The sequence below is a fragment of the Hirundo rustica genome, chromosome 15 (genome assembly GCF_015227805.2).
Source record: "Hirundo rustica isolate bHirRus1 chromosome 15, bHirRus1.pri.v3, whole genome shotgun sequence".
NCBI classification, from domain to species: domain Eukaryota; kingdom Metazoa; phylum Chordata; class Aves; order Passeriformes; family Hirundinidae; genus Hirundo; species Hirundo rustica.
This window is the reverse complement of record NC_053464.1, coordinates 12,229,200-12,242,678: the sequence shown is the minus strand read 5'-3', so window position 1 is coordinate 12,242,678 and position 13,479 is coordinate 12,229,200. Positions and strand designations below refer to the sequence as shown.

At 48.0% G+C, this 13,479-nt stretch overlaps 1 protein-coding gene across 2 annotated transcripts; it reads right to left on the bottom strand.

Moving 5' to 3' along the window:
* Positions 1 to 5,536: 5,536 nt before the first annotated feature.
* Positions 5,537 to 13,162, bottom strand: BRAT1 (BRCA1 associated ATM activator 1). Of its 2 annotated transcripts, none has more exons than XM_040079340.2 (13): positions 13,021 to 13,162; positions 12,575 to 12,729; positions 11,697 to 11,844; positions 10,470 to 10,854; positions 10,260 to 10,379; positions 9,726 to 9,817; positions 9,358 to 9,476; positions 8,697 to 8,883; positions 8,497 to 8,570; positions 8,111 to 8,213; positions 7,752 to 7,850; positions 6,617 to 6,795; positions 5,537 to 6,438 (listed from the first exon to the last, which is right to left on the bottom strand). In XM_040079340.2, the coding sequence occupies exons 1-13, from the start codon at positions 13,145 to 13,147 to the stop codon at positions 5,713 to 5,715; spliced, it is 2,514 nt and encodes an 837-aa protein (XP_039935274.1). In that variant the 5' UTR covers positions 13,148 to 13,162; the 3' UTR covers positions 5,537 to 5,712. The 2 variants fall into 2 exon arrangements, with proteins under 2 accessions (XP_039935274.1, XP_039935275.1); XM_040079341.2 differs by having other exon boundaries at positions 11,697 to 11,841; positions 13,021 to 13,147.
* Between the last annotated feature and the right edge of the window lie 317 nt (positions 13,163 to 13,479).

Below are 13,479 nucleotides of genomic sequence, written 5' to 3'. Positions count from 1 at the left end.
GTTTACTATGCTGACATGGAGATGGTGACCAAAGGCGGCAGTCGAGTTGGTTTTACCCACGTTGGTGAGCTTTGACCGCACCGGCAGCTCGTGTGTTCTTCGAGCTGTCAGCAGGATCTGTTACTGCTGGCACTGGAAATTGAGGCTTCTGTGGATGGAGCAGATGAGAGTTCATTAGGGAAGGGTATAATTAGCAGAGTAGTCTCTGGGAGCTGCTGCTCGGGGTAGGTGTGCAGGAGCCCTGGCGGGATGTTCTGGGAGCGGCGCTCAGCGCTGGCAGCGGGGCACGACCCTGGGGTGGGAGTTCCACTCCCCTGGCTGTGTGTGCCAGGCTGGGCACACCTGGTGTGGCATTTCTGGCTCTGCTGGGCACCCCCGTGGTGGCTCTCCCTGGTCACTCTGGATCTACTGACAGCACAGTGATGGAGCCATCCCTTTGTCTCAGCTGCCAGCACGGCCCCAAACAGGATTTACTGCAGTGTGAGGGGTGAACAAACTGCTGGGTACAGCTGGTACAGCACTGCTTTCCCTCCTCTTTTCCTAAATAATCTTCCTCAGATGCACTGAGCTGCCAGTTGTGCCAATCAGGGTCTCTCCAAGGGTTTTCACCCAGGGTAAATGGTGCTTGAGTACCTTGCTCCCATCACTGCTTTCCCTGCAGCGTGACCCCTTCGTGGCTCGCTGGATCTCAGGCTCCTGCACTACCCAACTGTCATTTCATGTGATTTTAAATGTACAGTTTAAATACTTTATTTATGAGGATAAATGTTGTTTACGGCTCTGAAGCCTTAATGTCTTGCCCAAATATTGCAGAAAGCTTCAGTGTTGAACAAAGCCCACAAGCCCCCTTTAGAAGCAGACAACTCGAGGGTTTTTTTGATTTTGTTGTTGTTTCACGTGACCCTCACTGAAAATACTGTCACTGCTCTCTGTTCTCAGAAATGGGCTGTTTAACTGGGAAAGCCATGTTGTCTTATGCACTACTTCACTAGGAAGGAAATATGTTGAAAGAGCATTCAGTATTAAAGGTGTTTTGAATCAAATTCACTTCACCTAGTTTCAGTGGAAGATTTAGCCTTGTTTCCACAGGGCTCTTTGTCAGAACCCAAAGCACAGAGTACTCTGTTGGGTCAAAGTTAAGGTTACTAGACAGCAATGAAAACGGCATTTTTATCCTCAATTACATGGACAGGACAGGATTGCTGTGCAGCCACAGCTGTTTGTCTCAGGCCTGTGATGGATGTTGTCACTTAGCAACCACTGTCATTCATGTTTTAACTGCAGCTTTTTTGTTGTTGGCTGGTAATGAGAGTTGTAATCACGAGATCAGTCCCATCCAAGGTGTTTGCTATCGAGACTGCTGGGGTTTAGTACTCACCTGTGCCCCAGCCTATAAGGGCTAAATCAGAAGCTTTCACTTTGATGGCTAATGCAGTTTGAAAGGGTTTGTTGAGGAGCTGGCTTGGCTGGGCCAAGTCATGTTTCAAGATGCACAGCCTGCATTCACCATCTGCCAGACCTGGCTCTGCAGCCCCTTGGTGCTGGTCACAGCCCAGCCCAGAGGCTGGTGTGAGGCCAAAGCTCTGATGCAGAAAGGAGGGAGCAGCCTGGGTGAGCCTGGACGTCTCTGTGCACAGCAGCACCAGATCCCTGCTCCCATCTGCTGACCCAGCCTGAGAGCTCAGGGAACGTGGGGACACTGGAGACTGGAAATGTGAGGAGTGAAAGACAAGGAGGTGGGAGAACTGAAGGGGGCAATGCCCACCTATCTTGCAGTGACAATGAGGGAAAAGGGCCAGACCTATGACAGTTCAAGCTGTAGCACTCTGCAGGAACCGGTTACAGTCGTGGTTTAACTGGTTTGATCTGATCCAGCCAAGAAATGTCTCTCAAAGAGGTGGGTGCACCCTCTGTGATGGGTATTGGGTTCCTGCCTGGCATGGAGGTTAACAACCAGCCAAGTGGGGAGTAACCTGGTTTGGAGGGGTTGTTTTGGAGGCAGAGGGGTGAAAGGTGTCTTTGCAGCCCTGTTATATGTGCATTATTATGTAAATAAACACTTTTAGCTGGTGTGCTCTGAGCAGAGCGTGGGTATTGGTAGCACAGATAAAAACACTGTTTACTTTAATTTCATTTTGCTTGACTGAAGTTGTTGTATAATTGCACCTGTAGCTCTGCAGGGACCCTTGGCGAGAGCTGCTCATCCTCCTTCCATCGGGGGGGATTCAGCAGAGCCCCCAGGATGTGTTTCCTTACGGTTGCACATCCTCAGCTCTGCTCTGCCTTGTCCAGATGAGCACACTGCTCCTTCAAATCCCATTTCTCCGTGTGCTGGCTCCAAGGCTAAAGGCAGGACCTGCTCTGCCTCTGGAGCAGCACAGCTGACACAGGCTGTGGTCTGGCCCTGCTGAAGTGGAGATTTATTCCTCAGCAGAAGACCAAACCCATGGCTCCGAGGGGAAATGACACAGATCACAGAGCTGCTGCTACTGGCATATTTCTCCATTGTGAATTGCTGAGAACTTCTGCAGAGAAGCTCTTTGAGTTCCTCTCTAATGCACAGCGGTTTTTAGAAGCCTTGATGAATATGTATTGAAAGGTAGAGCAAATTTTATCAGAGGAGGACAGAAGGAATTGCATAGATGTGCACAAATTGATCTGTAATCACAGATCAAGTATATCTAAGCTGAAGCAACAGCCCTGGACATTTATGGCCCATTTTTGACTAAGTTGTGCAATTAGAGTAATTAGGCAAAGAATATTCTTTGTATTGTAAATGTCTAGTGTATTAAACCAGAAAATTAACAGCCATTCCTTTGGCAGCTTTCATAAAGCCATTGCTAGCCCAGGGCTGAGCCAAAGATGCTCATTCTCTCTGAGGCTGAGCAGTTAAAGGATAAATCCTTTCTTCAGAGCTTTGTTAATGTGTTGAAAGCAACTCTAGGAATTTCCTACCTGTGTACAGATCAGACAACACAACATTGCCCCTGTGCAGACAAAGAGCTGAAATGAGCTCTGAAATTTTCTTCCTTCACAGCACCGGCCACCAGAGATACTTTTTTTTTTTAAGCTGTGATGTTTTCTGTCAATACCACCTGTATTTCTCCTCCCTGGTATTCACAGCCTACTTAACACCAAAGGACAGTCCTGAGCCTCGTGTCCTCTTGCACTGAGGCCCATGCCTGGCCACAGCCTTTGCCAGAATCAGCTCTGTGGGTGTTGGAAAAACTCTCAGTGGTGCCTGCCCCCTGCTACAGCTCTGATGCGATGAACGCTGGAGGTTCCAGAGAAATCCATCCCAAAATGTCCCTAAGAGCAGGCCAGGCAACCCCTCCTTCTCTGTGCTGGGTGACAGAGTGAGCTGGTGGTAGTTTCTGGAAGGACAACTGTTGTTGAGCTGTGAAGAGGTTAAATAACACCAGCCCTGGCTGAAGTGAACGCTCAGGGGCAGCCAGAGCTGCTCAGGGCTGTCTCCTTGGGAGCCAAACCATCCCCAAAGCTCCCTGGCAAGACAGCACAGAGTGTAAATCTTAACCCAGCAGGAAGCTCTGTGGCTGGGCTGAGGATCTTGTGGAGGTGCACAAAAAGCCTGGGAGGGTAAGAAGTGGGTTTAAAATAAGTTGTGAGTGCAAGCAAGTGGGGTAGGGCTTGTATGGGTCCTCAAGTGTGTGAAGATAGCTTAGAGAGGGTATCCCAGCATGGGGGATGACCCACATCCGTGGTGCTGGTGTGTGTTCAGAAACTCGGAAGCTAAAATTTCCAGCTCAAAAATCCCACCCCATTGTTTTCTGTAGAAAGAGCTGTGGTGGTTTTAGTTTGCTTTCATCTCCCTTAATCTCCCTTTGTCCCACACGCTGCCCAGATGTCCATGGCCCTTCCTGCTTCCCCCAGCTATCAGGGGCAGGATGGCAGTGCCAGCACCTCGGTGTCACTGGAGCAGCAGGGAGCTCAGACAGGACAGAAATAGAGTCAGCACTGTCACAGAGATGCTGGAGATGGGGACCAGTTTTAAATGAGAGAGGAAACAAGTCCTTAACGGCCCTTCTAAAGATAAGGAGACCCCCAGCTTTGTGCATTTGGTTTTTAGTGTACAAGGGTATAAACATGATTTTGGACTGCAATTAGGCAAATGCTACAGATATAATGTCATCCTCACCACAGCTGATTAAAAAGAAAAAAAGAGTTCCATGAAAAATTAATAGGTCTGGGAGTTGAGGGACCTCGGTAATAAGCAGTGAGTTTTCCTTCTGTAACAACTCACTTTTTCAATTTGGTGATCTCTGAGTAACTCCTTGGAGTCTCCTAAACTGCACAGCCCTGAAATGACAATTCCAGTGCTGAACAGGAGAGAGGGTTCACCCAGCAACCTGCTGCCTCCTCTCCTGGAGCACAGCTCTAAAAGCAAATCCCTGCCCTCTCACTCACCCTCTGCATTTCTGAGATGAAGGCAGTGGCAGGAAAAGGCCTGAATTTTGAATCTTCTGTCTTTTGCCAGGTGCAGACCCAGCTCAGGCAGAATTGTGTGTCAGAGGCAGAGCTGTTCTCTCCTAAAAACAGCTGCTGGCACAAAACCCAAGGGCTGTGTCACACATAAAGCTGTGCACAGAGCAATAGGCAAGCGTGCTGCTTTCCTCTAAAGGCACAGAGCAAACCTTCAGCCTCAGCAGCAAGAGATCCAAACTAATCTCAGTCCACTGCACTGCTGCAAGGAGGAGATTGCACAAGTCCTTTCACTGCTTTAGATGCTACTGCCCCCAAATCAGTGCCCTGTTCCTGCCCCTCCACAGGCTGCAGGATAAGGGATGCTCAGTAACACCTCAGTGCTGGAAAAGAGCCCACCATGGTTTCATCTCTACAAAAGGTACTGTTTGCTTTGAGGTTTTTCTCTAGGTTGCAGAAAGATTCTTAGCACATGGCAAGATACTGGAGCAGGTTGCAAACTGCACTCCTCCCCAAGTTTTTTAAAAAATGGCAATTTTTTATCAGAAAATCATGTTGCCACTCACATTATGTCTGCTGGTTTCTAGCTGTTACCAAAGTTAATCACAGATCAAACTTATCTTGAAAAAGCCTTAAGTGTAAGTTTCTCTCAAAAGTTAGCAACTGAGTACTTCAGGAATGGAAAATAAGAGCACTTGGGAAAAAAAATCAGCAAAATGGACTTGCTTCTTGCTTCAATTAAAACCAAAGTCAGCATGTTGGTGTCACTGCTGAGATCAAACAAGTCTGTGATCTATAGGAGAAAATTTGTAATTCTAAGGATGATCAGCTTTTGACTCCTTAAATGCCACCTTCTGCTCTAGACCTCAAAATGCTAGGGAAGCTGAGAGTTCTGTTTTATAGAGTAAATACAGAAGGGTCAAAACAAGTGTCCCTTAAAATCAGCCTCCATCAGTTTTAGCTACTCTGGCTCTAAAAGGAGCCTGCAACAGCTTGTTTTCAGTCACTCTTTTGTTTTGTTAAAATGCTTCCTTATGCAGGCAGGGTCTGCTGCTTTCTTAAAAGACAACAACTTAAAAAAAAAGAACAAATGCCATTCTTAATGTTTTTTACTTTGAAAAACAAACGACAGTTTATTGGAAATGACACTTCTTAACAACAACAACAAAAAAATCATCGGTATTAAAGCAAAGATTTTCTAACCCATTTCACAGCTAACAAAACCATCCAGAAAACTGCTTAAGCACTGCTTCCTCAGAGCAAAAGCTGTGTTCAGTAACAGTCAACTTCATTATCCTCTAAGGTCCCCACAGTAGCAAGGATGTCCTGTAAGAGGGACTGAGGGCTTTCCTCCACATGGTCACTACTTTTGTTTAGCTCATCATGCAGCTCCAGTAAGTCTATTGCACCCAAAGCTAACATCATGCTCTCTGGATCTTGGAAATCCACCCCATCCCCACCATCTGTGGGGAAGTTCTGAGCCAGAGAACCCTGTCTTAGTGTCCTCTGTAACCAGGCAACGCCACGTCCTGCAGGTGAATCTTCAATCTCTTGTGGATTCTCCAAAGTACTCATGGGGTAGAAATGACCTCTCAAGCCAACCAGCACATCACAGGCTCTCTGCCCCACGGGTTTGTCACAGTCACACAAAGATCCAAACAAGAACCCAAACAGCTTTGCTCGACAAAACGCCTCCAGCAGCTCGTTCTGAGGGGCGGAACTTGTGACTGCAGCGGAGACAGGAGCATAGGGACACTGGGAAAGCTGGCAAATGGTCTGACTACAGAAAACTTCAACCAGCTCCAAACCACCAAGTCTGACTTCCCAGTCTAAGTCACGCTCCACAGTCTGGATGACTCTAGAGACAAACTGCTCCGTATCTTCCAGCTGACCTGTGCAGCCTTCTCTCAGCCACTTGGTGAAGATGCTGATCACAGCCCTCCTAGGAAAGCCCTCTGAGTCTGTCGACAAGATTTCCTGAAGCTTTTCTACAATGCTCTAGATGCAAAAAGACAAAAGAGAAAGCACGGTGAGGGGAGGAACACGCAAAGAAACAAGAACAGCAGAGGTGAAAAATCTTGTCATTACTGGTTGTGCAATCTGCCTGCATGAGCAGGTAACTTGTGAAGCAGTGAACTGATGGGTGATTCTGCTCATGCAGAAAAGGTTATCCCACCTCTTTGTTATATTGATTGCCTGTGACAGGTGACTCTGGGGCAAAGCAAGTAACCAGGGCCAGGTGTCCCACGGCAGTCACGGCGCTCGCTCGCACGTAGCTCTCTGGGTCCTCCAGCAGGTTTTCTGTGAGCCTCAGCACCTCTGAGGACAGGAGACACTGCCTGAACTCCTTCTGGCCTGTAAACAAGACAGCAATCCAAAGGAGTGGGACTTTATTCCCTCCAAGCATGAAGCTGTTTCCAATGCAAACAGTCCTTTGCCTCGTACAAGGATAGCCAATGCCTGCTGGGAGAGCTGCCAGGGAGAGGAGCCGCTGCAAGGAACAGGCAGATGCTCTGTGTCAGGCTTTTAGTCAAGCCCTGACAAACACTGGAACTTGGAAAATTGCACTTAGAGTTGTTTTAGTAGCAAGAAAAAACTTTCTGCGGGCAAGTGGGGACATGGTTCCAGTCAGCCTCATCAAATTTATGCCTTTGCTTAAAGGAGGAAAAAATAGTCTCCTTGCCTGTTGTCAGGCATATGGCAGAGAAAACAAAAGTAACAGCATACTGAGAGGGGCTGCAGGGTAAAGTGCTAATGCAGCTGAGCACGCTGGATGCTTCCTTTGTGACCTGGGGACAACAGCAGCTGACAACAATCCGCTCCCTTTCAACATCGCAGAGCTACCGTAGGAAAATGAGCGTTGCCTCAGTGCTACCTGCTGCAAAGCCTGAGCTATCAGTAATTAATCCCAAACATATAAAGCAGGTCTAGGCTTTTAGCCTCCTAAAGCCCAGCCCCCAGCCTGCTGAAAGAAACCAGACTCCAGTGCAGAGCAAACTGAAAACCAGAAAGTATTATCTGCCATTAGCACTGTCACCTGCCTTGACAGACATGTCTCAACAGCCCTCAATTCAACTCACCAAAACTGCCACTAAGGCAGGTACAGCAATCTGAGTTCAACAGCAAAAGCAGTGAAAGTTTATTAATAATTTTGTCAGATTTTGATCATCATCTAAGAGTAAAAATCTTGACGCTTCCTTCTTTTCTCAGCCCTCCAGCTACAGGTCAGAAGAACTTCACCAGCCCGAATGACTTTCACAGCATTAAAAGAAATACTCCTCAAATCTGAACTGGTAAATCTTTGCACCTACCTCTCAAGCACTTAACCATGGCAGTGAGGAACTCCAGGGAAGAATCTCTTACTTCCCAGCAAGGACTGCACAAACGTTTCTGCAGCACCACAAACACATCTGTAAAAGGCAAGTGACAAACCTGAATGGACATGGAAGGCAACAAGCCTTACTGTACAACCTCTACATCATTTCATCTGATACAACCCCTTTTGCTGCTGCTGTGTGCTTCTCCCAGAGTTCTGCAAAACACTATTTGGGCAGCTAAACTTAAACTCAATATGATTGTGAACAAGTGAATCCAGTGCTTTGAGCAGGAATGGGAGGCAGGAGTAGATTTCATGTGTGCCACTAGCTGCTGTTTGTCCCAGCTTCGTTACCTTCCAAAATCTTCTCCGCTTGCTGCCTCTGACTGTTGGAGCAGGACAGCTCTTGCAAGTGCACCAGCCACTTGGATGTAGCTTGAAAGGTTTTCTTTAGAACCTGAAGCGATGTCAAGCAGATAGACTTTACTACAGGAGGAGGCAGTGTTGCCTTTATAGGCAAAATTAATTTTAGCCTCAAACTTAGAGAAATTCTCAGAGTAAACAAGTGCATATGCCTCCTTACTAAGAAGCCAGCCACAAATAAATGGTGCTTAAATATAATTTCTAACTATTCTAATACAAAGTGTGCTAAGAAACAACTGCAGCCAGACCCTTTCTCAGAATTACACCCCACTGGGCCAAGCTACAGGACTTGGATCTCCCCCTAGTTCTATACTCACAGTAGGGCTGGTGTTTGGACTCTGCAGATATGCCAGAAGGACATCAAATAGACTTCCTATGAGTGTGTGACAGTCTGAAACAGAGAAAACAAACCCAAAGGACCAATACTGAGAGATGGAGCAGCCAAATCCCTGCTGAAATACAGAAAAGACACAGAAGCGTAAAATTGTTTTGGAAAAGAAAGCAAAGATTAACTCACCTTTTTCCTCAGCGAGTGCTGCAAGGACATCAAGAGCTGACTTTTGCACTCTAAAACAATTGATCAAATTCCGGCTTATTGTGCTTCCCAGAGGAGAAGTTGGGCTCAGGAAACCATTGCAGAATTGTAATATTGTCATGAGAGAGCGCAGCAAAGACACACAGGGTAAATCCACTCTTAAATGCTTCTAATGGGAGAGAAAGAAAGGAAAAGAGTTTCCAGCAACAGTCTCAAGTACAGAGCAGTTTTAGGTCAGAAGGCAGCAAAAATTGCAACTTCTAGTGGGGTTCTTAAGGTACCACAATGATAATAACCACAAATAAATTATCTTCCTCTCTTCCAAGAACTGTTGCACAGATGGAAGAAGATTCTTCTCACTGCCTGGAAAAGCAGTTCAATTTGCATTTTTTCTCAGGATCAATAGTTGCAATACAAGTAAGGTATGGTAACAAAGATCATCAAGACAAATCTAAAACTTAAGTCCCTCTTTAAGGCTCTCAGTATCCCTCTGTCTTCCTGTTTATAAACTGTGGAAACCCTCCCTGCCAACTCCTCTCCACATTCAGTTATGCTCTACTGCCAAAGTCTGCAACCATCTTAACACTGTCTTTCAAGGACCAGTTTGATTCCCAGGCTCTTTTTTTCCCTCTCTGAATGTTACCAGAGACAGCAGCTTCTCCAGGTGGGCAAGGCTCTGACACAGGAGACCAGCACAAGTTGTTTTGGAGGACAGAAGACTTTCCACAGTGCCAGGATCACTGACAGACTCATCCAGCAAACCTAGAGGACCAAAGAAGGGAAGAGCTCAGATCATCAATGAATAGGGAAAGGCTGTGATTTTTAAAGTTAACCAAGATATTCAGGTGATGTAGATGAATATCCCTTCAAATGAAACTGGTAGTAGGATTTATCATGAGCACTGCTACTGTCCTTGACTTCTCCTACTCTTTTTCCTCCAGTTTTGTCTGCACCAGGCACTTAAAATACTGGCAAGCAGACTGGCCCCTAACTTTTCTGTCACAACTGTACCTGCACATTCCAGAGGCTGGGAGGCTGCTCTCAAAATACAGTCCATTGGCTGAAGCAGAACAGTCAGTGCCTGAATCCTGACATCTTGTGGGCTTCAAGGAGGAAACAGCAGTTACCAACACAATAAACTTCAATTCCTTCCCAAACACCTGCCCCCGAATGCTGAGCAGGATAATAATTTTTCATGCAGGCCTTTAAACAAGCCAGCAATGACAGAGCAATAAAAGCGGTATCCCAATCCGAGCCTTCTTCCAAGGCCCCTTGCTAACTGAAAAGAAGAGGAGAAAAGGCTCTGGAATTTAGAAGCAGCTTTGTCAAGCTATGCAAATAGAGAGTAGGATCCTGTGTAAGGAGGCTGGGAGAGAGGCACATCTTGTCAACAAAAGAGTGTCCTTCTATCTTAGAACAAGAATGTTACTTAGCCTGTAAATCAATATCTGTATGTGCTCATCTGCTGCTTTTTCACTACATAAAAGGGAATTATGGAGCAGAAACACCTGCAGAGTGCAGAAATTTCACTGCATGCAGTCCTACCATTTGCAGAGCTTCAAGAGTCCCACTGCCAGCGGACCTGCTTGTACTGGGGTTAAGTGTTCCAGAGCAGAAGTTACTAATGCCCAAAAGCTGCCTTCAGTGCCACAAAACACAGGGGATCTGAGAAGAGAGAAGTGTAAATGTAACCTATCCCATGGTGACAAACAGATCTATCTCAGCACGGGCTCCAAGGTGCCAGGAGATCTTTACCGTGCCACGTTAAGCAGAAGACTGGCCAGCACGGGCTGTGCTTGAACAGGCTCCTCCAGCAGAAAGGATTGTATTTGCTTTGCTACATCTAACCAAAGGACTTCAGTCCATGCAGCATAACAACTGCCAAAACAACTGCCAAACAAACTGCTCAACAGCTTCAGTGACTGCTCGATGTGAGAGGCCGAGCTGGACTGGAGTGACTCCTGTATGTGCTTTACAATCATCTGGGCACACGCTGGCCAGTCACAGTCCTTCGTACTGAGAGCTTTGGAAGTTTCAGACTCTAGGGAGAAGGTGAGCATGTGCACCAGGAGCTGGCTGGCAGCTGAAGCCACAAACAGGCTGGGATCCCCTTGCAGAGTGAAGATCACATCCATGCCTCCTGTGGGAAAACAGAACAAGTCACTGGAGGAACAAACGATCATTTGTGACTTTAATTCAGGTACCACACGGGTTTAAATGGTGATGGTGGGGTTTTCTTATCCTTTGTAGTCTCTACTCAAAGTCAGCCAGTTCTTAAGAACAAGCAAACAAAAGAAGAAAATGGAATTGTTTTCAGATCCTCAGGGCTTTAATAACTCAGGATCAGACTCCAATATAACATCAGTAACATTAGGAGAGTTGATAGCACATTTAATGTGTATTTATGGACAGGGCCTGTACCACCTCCGGACATAACCAGTAGGGAAAACATGAACAGCTTTCCATCACATGGACAGCAGCACGTGCTGCACTTTAATACCAAGCCAGTCTTTTAGGCCCCTCTGTACATGGTTGTACAACTAAAGTTGGTGTTAACAGCAGAATTTACATACTTGCAAAACAACAACTGGATTGCAAAGTGTGCAGGCACAAAGATAAATGAGCCTCTGCTTAGTTTTTCTGCACTAAAATCATGCTGAAATGTACCCTTTAGTAGGAGTTGCAAATAAGAATACAAATAACTCCTAACTTTATAAAGGGCAATTTTATAAGATTCTTTCCCCTCTAAAAAGAGCATCACCTTCAGTGTTCGGAGAAAAAACCTCAAATGCATAACTAACTTAACAAAAGTTAACTTAATGCTTAGCTAACCTAACCATCATCTTTCAACGACTTCAGTGTTTGCGACAGATGGCTTATTTTAATCTTAAATAAACAAAAACTCCCATCTCGCTCATTTGACAGCCCGGAATGGCAGGGACACGGCAGATGTGGGGAGATGCCAGCCCCTGCAGCACTCACCTGTGGAGCAGAGGAAGTGCAGGGCAGGCTGGTGCTGCACCATGCTGTGCACACCCTTCACCCAGGCGCTGCGCACCGACGCGTCCTCCCACGCCGCGCCGTCCCGGGGCCCCTCCCGGCCAAAGAGCCTCGCCAGCAGCTTCTCCTGCTGAGGCAGGGCAGAGCACAGAGCAAACAGCGAGCAGAGGCAGAGGCAAGAGTATCAGCACTGTAGTGAAACCTCCTCTTGCTACAAGTATCACTAAAACGGGCAATTTTCAGAATCTCACGCTTAAATGCAACATATAGACAAACTAAAGTGTTCAAAACCAAAACTGCTTTGTTTTCAGGTGCTAAGGGACAACTTATGCGTATCAGTTCTATTAGACTGCTTTAAACACCTGTACACATCAATTCCCTGAATTAAGCCTTTTGGGTTTTGTATTAAAATGTATCCTGTTGTAGAAAGCACAGCTTTAAAAAGCTCCCTCGTTTCTGCAGGGGATCAAAAATTTCCTGTCAACCTACTACAGAGGGAAAATGACATCTGTTGGTGCAGTTTAAATCTACAGGATCTGTCCTGGGATACAGCACTGTGCAGCGACTGCTGTGAAGCAGTGTTACCCCATGCACTCTTTTGAACTAAAAATGGGAAGCACTACACATCAGCATCCACAGTCCTACTGTGGCGAGACAAGTGAGGAGCAGCTTCACATGGGAACTGAACAGGAATGCTGATTCCTGGAGGAATCAGGAGGGCTTTGCTGTCGTGTCACTTTTGCTGAGTTGTTCTATGTAAGTCATACATTTTCTAAGCAGAATATGCCCATTTTCAGAGGTTGTCCATACAGAAGGAGGAGACAGACACACAGCAGCAGGTTCCAGGTTGGCCGGCTCACCTGCAGGTGCTGGAAGCGGCTTTCGGAAGAGGCGAGGATCCCAGCTAACTGCAGGGTGAAGGACAGGATGCTGGGGCTGGGATCCGGCAGGGCCAGCACGGAGGTGAGGAGCTCTGTCAGACACGGGTTGTCCTGCACCAGCTCCACAGTCGGATCTGCCCAGGAGAGGCCAGAAAACAGCAGGTCGCTGCCAGGACCGTCCTGTCTCATTAAAGCGCTCCCCTGAGCTAAGCCCTGCCAGCTGTTAGAACTGATGAATTCGCGTTCACCTACAGCATTTTCAGGTGTCACAGCACCTCAGATGCTTGTGGAGAGGTTCAAATCCCACCTGGGCATCTGTTCCCGCGCCACCTGCCCGAGGTGACCCTGCCTTGGCTCCCTTCCAACCCGAACTATTCTGCGATTCCGTGACGGACCTCCAGCCCCTGCCAGCCCCCGGCACTCACCGAACCACGTCAGGCTGCGGAACCAGTCCAGCAGCTTCTCCAGGCAGGTGTCGTCGAGGCCGGGCTGCCGCGGGTCGGCCAGGGCGGCGCAGACGCCGGGCAGCAGCACGGCGCACTCGCGGGTCATGGCGAAGCGGAGGCGGGCCCGGGCCACGAACCGGGACTGGGGGTCGCACATGGCCGGGGGTACCGGGATCGGGATCGGGACCGGGACCGGGACAGACACCGGCACCGACCCGACCCCCGCGCCGGCCCGGCCGCGCCGCGAGTGTCGCAAAGGGGGCGTGGCCAGCGGCCGGGCAGGGGCGTGACCCGCGCGCTCCGGGGCGGGCGCTGGGTGCGGGCCGGTGCCCGCGGTGCGCGGGATGGAGCTGCGCCCTGCCCGGAGTTGTCCCGGCGCTCTCGGCCAGACGTTCCCGGCCCGACAGTGGAGCGGAGCCCTCGCAGGGACCGCTCCGC

Excerpts from the sequence above, each read along its gene's own strand:
- BRAT1 (XM_040079340.2), bottom strand. The coding sequence starts at position 13,147 with ATGACCCGCGAGTGCGCCGTGCTGCTGCCCGGCGTCTGCGCCGCCCTG. Across the intron at positions 8,214-8,496 it reads GTCCAAACACCAGCCCTACT|GTTCTAAAGAAAACCTTTCA; the intron begins GTGAGTATAGAA and ends ACATCGCTTCAG. Across the intron at positions 6,796-7,751 it reads CATGGTTAAGTGCTTGAGAG|GCCAGAAGGAGTTCAGGCAG; the intron begins GTAGGTGCAAAG and ends TCTTGTTTACAG.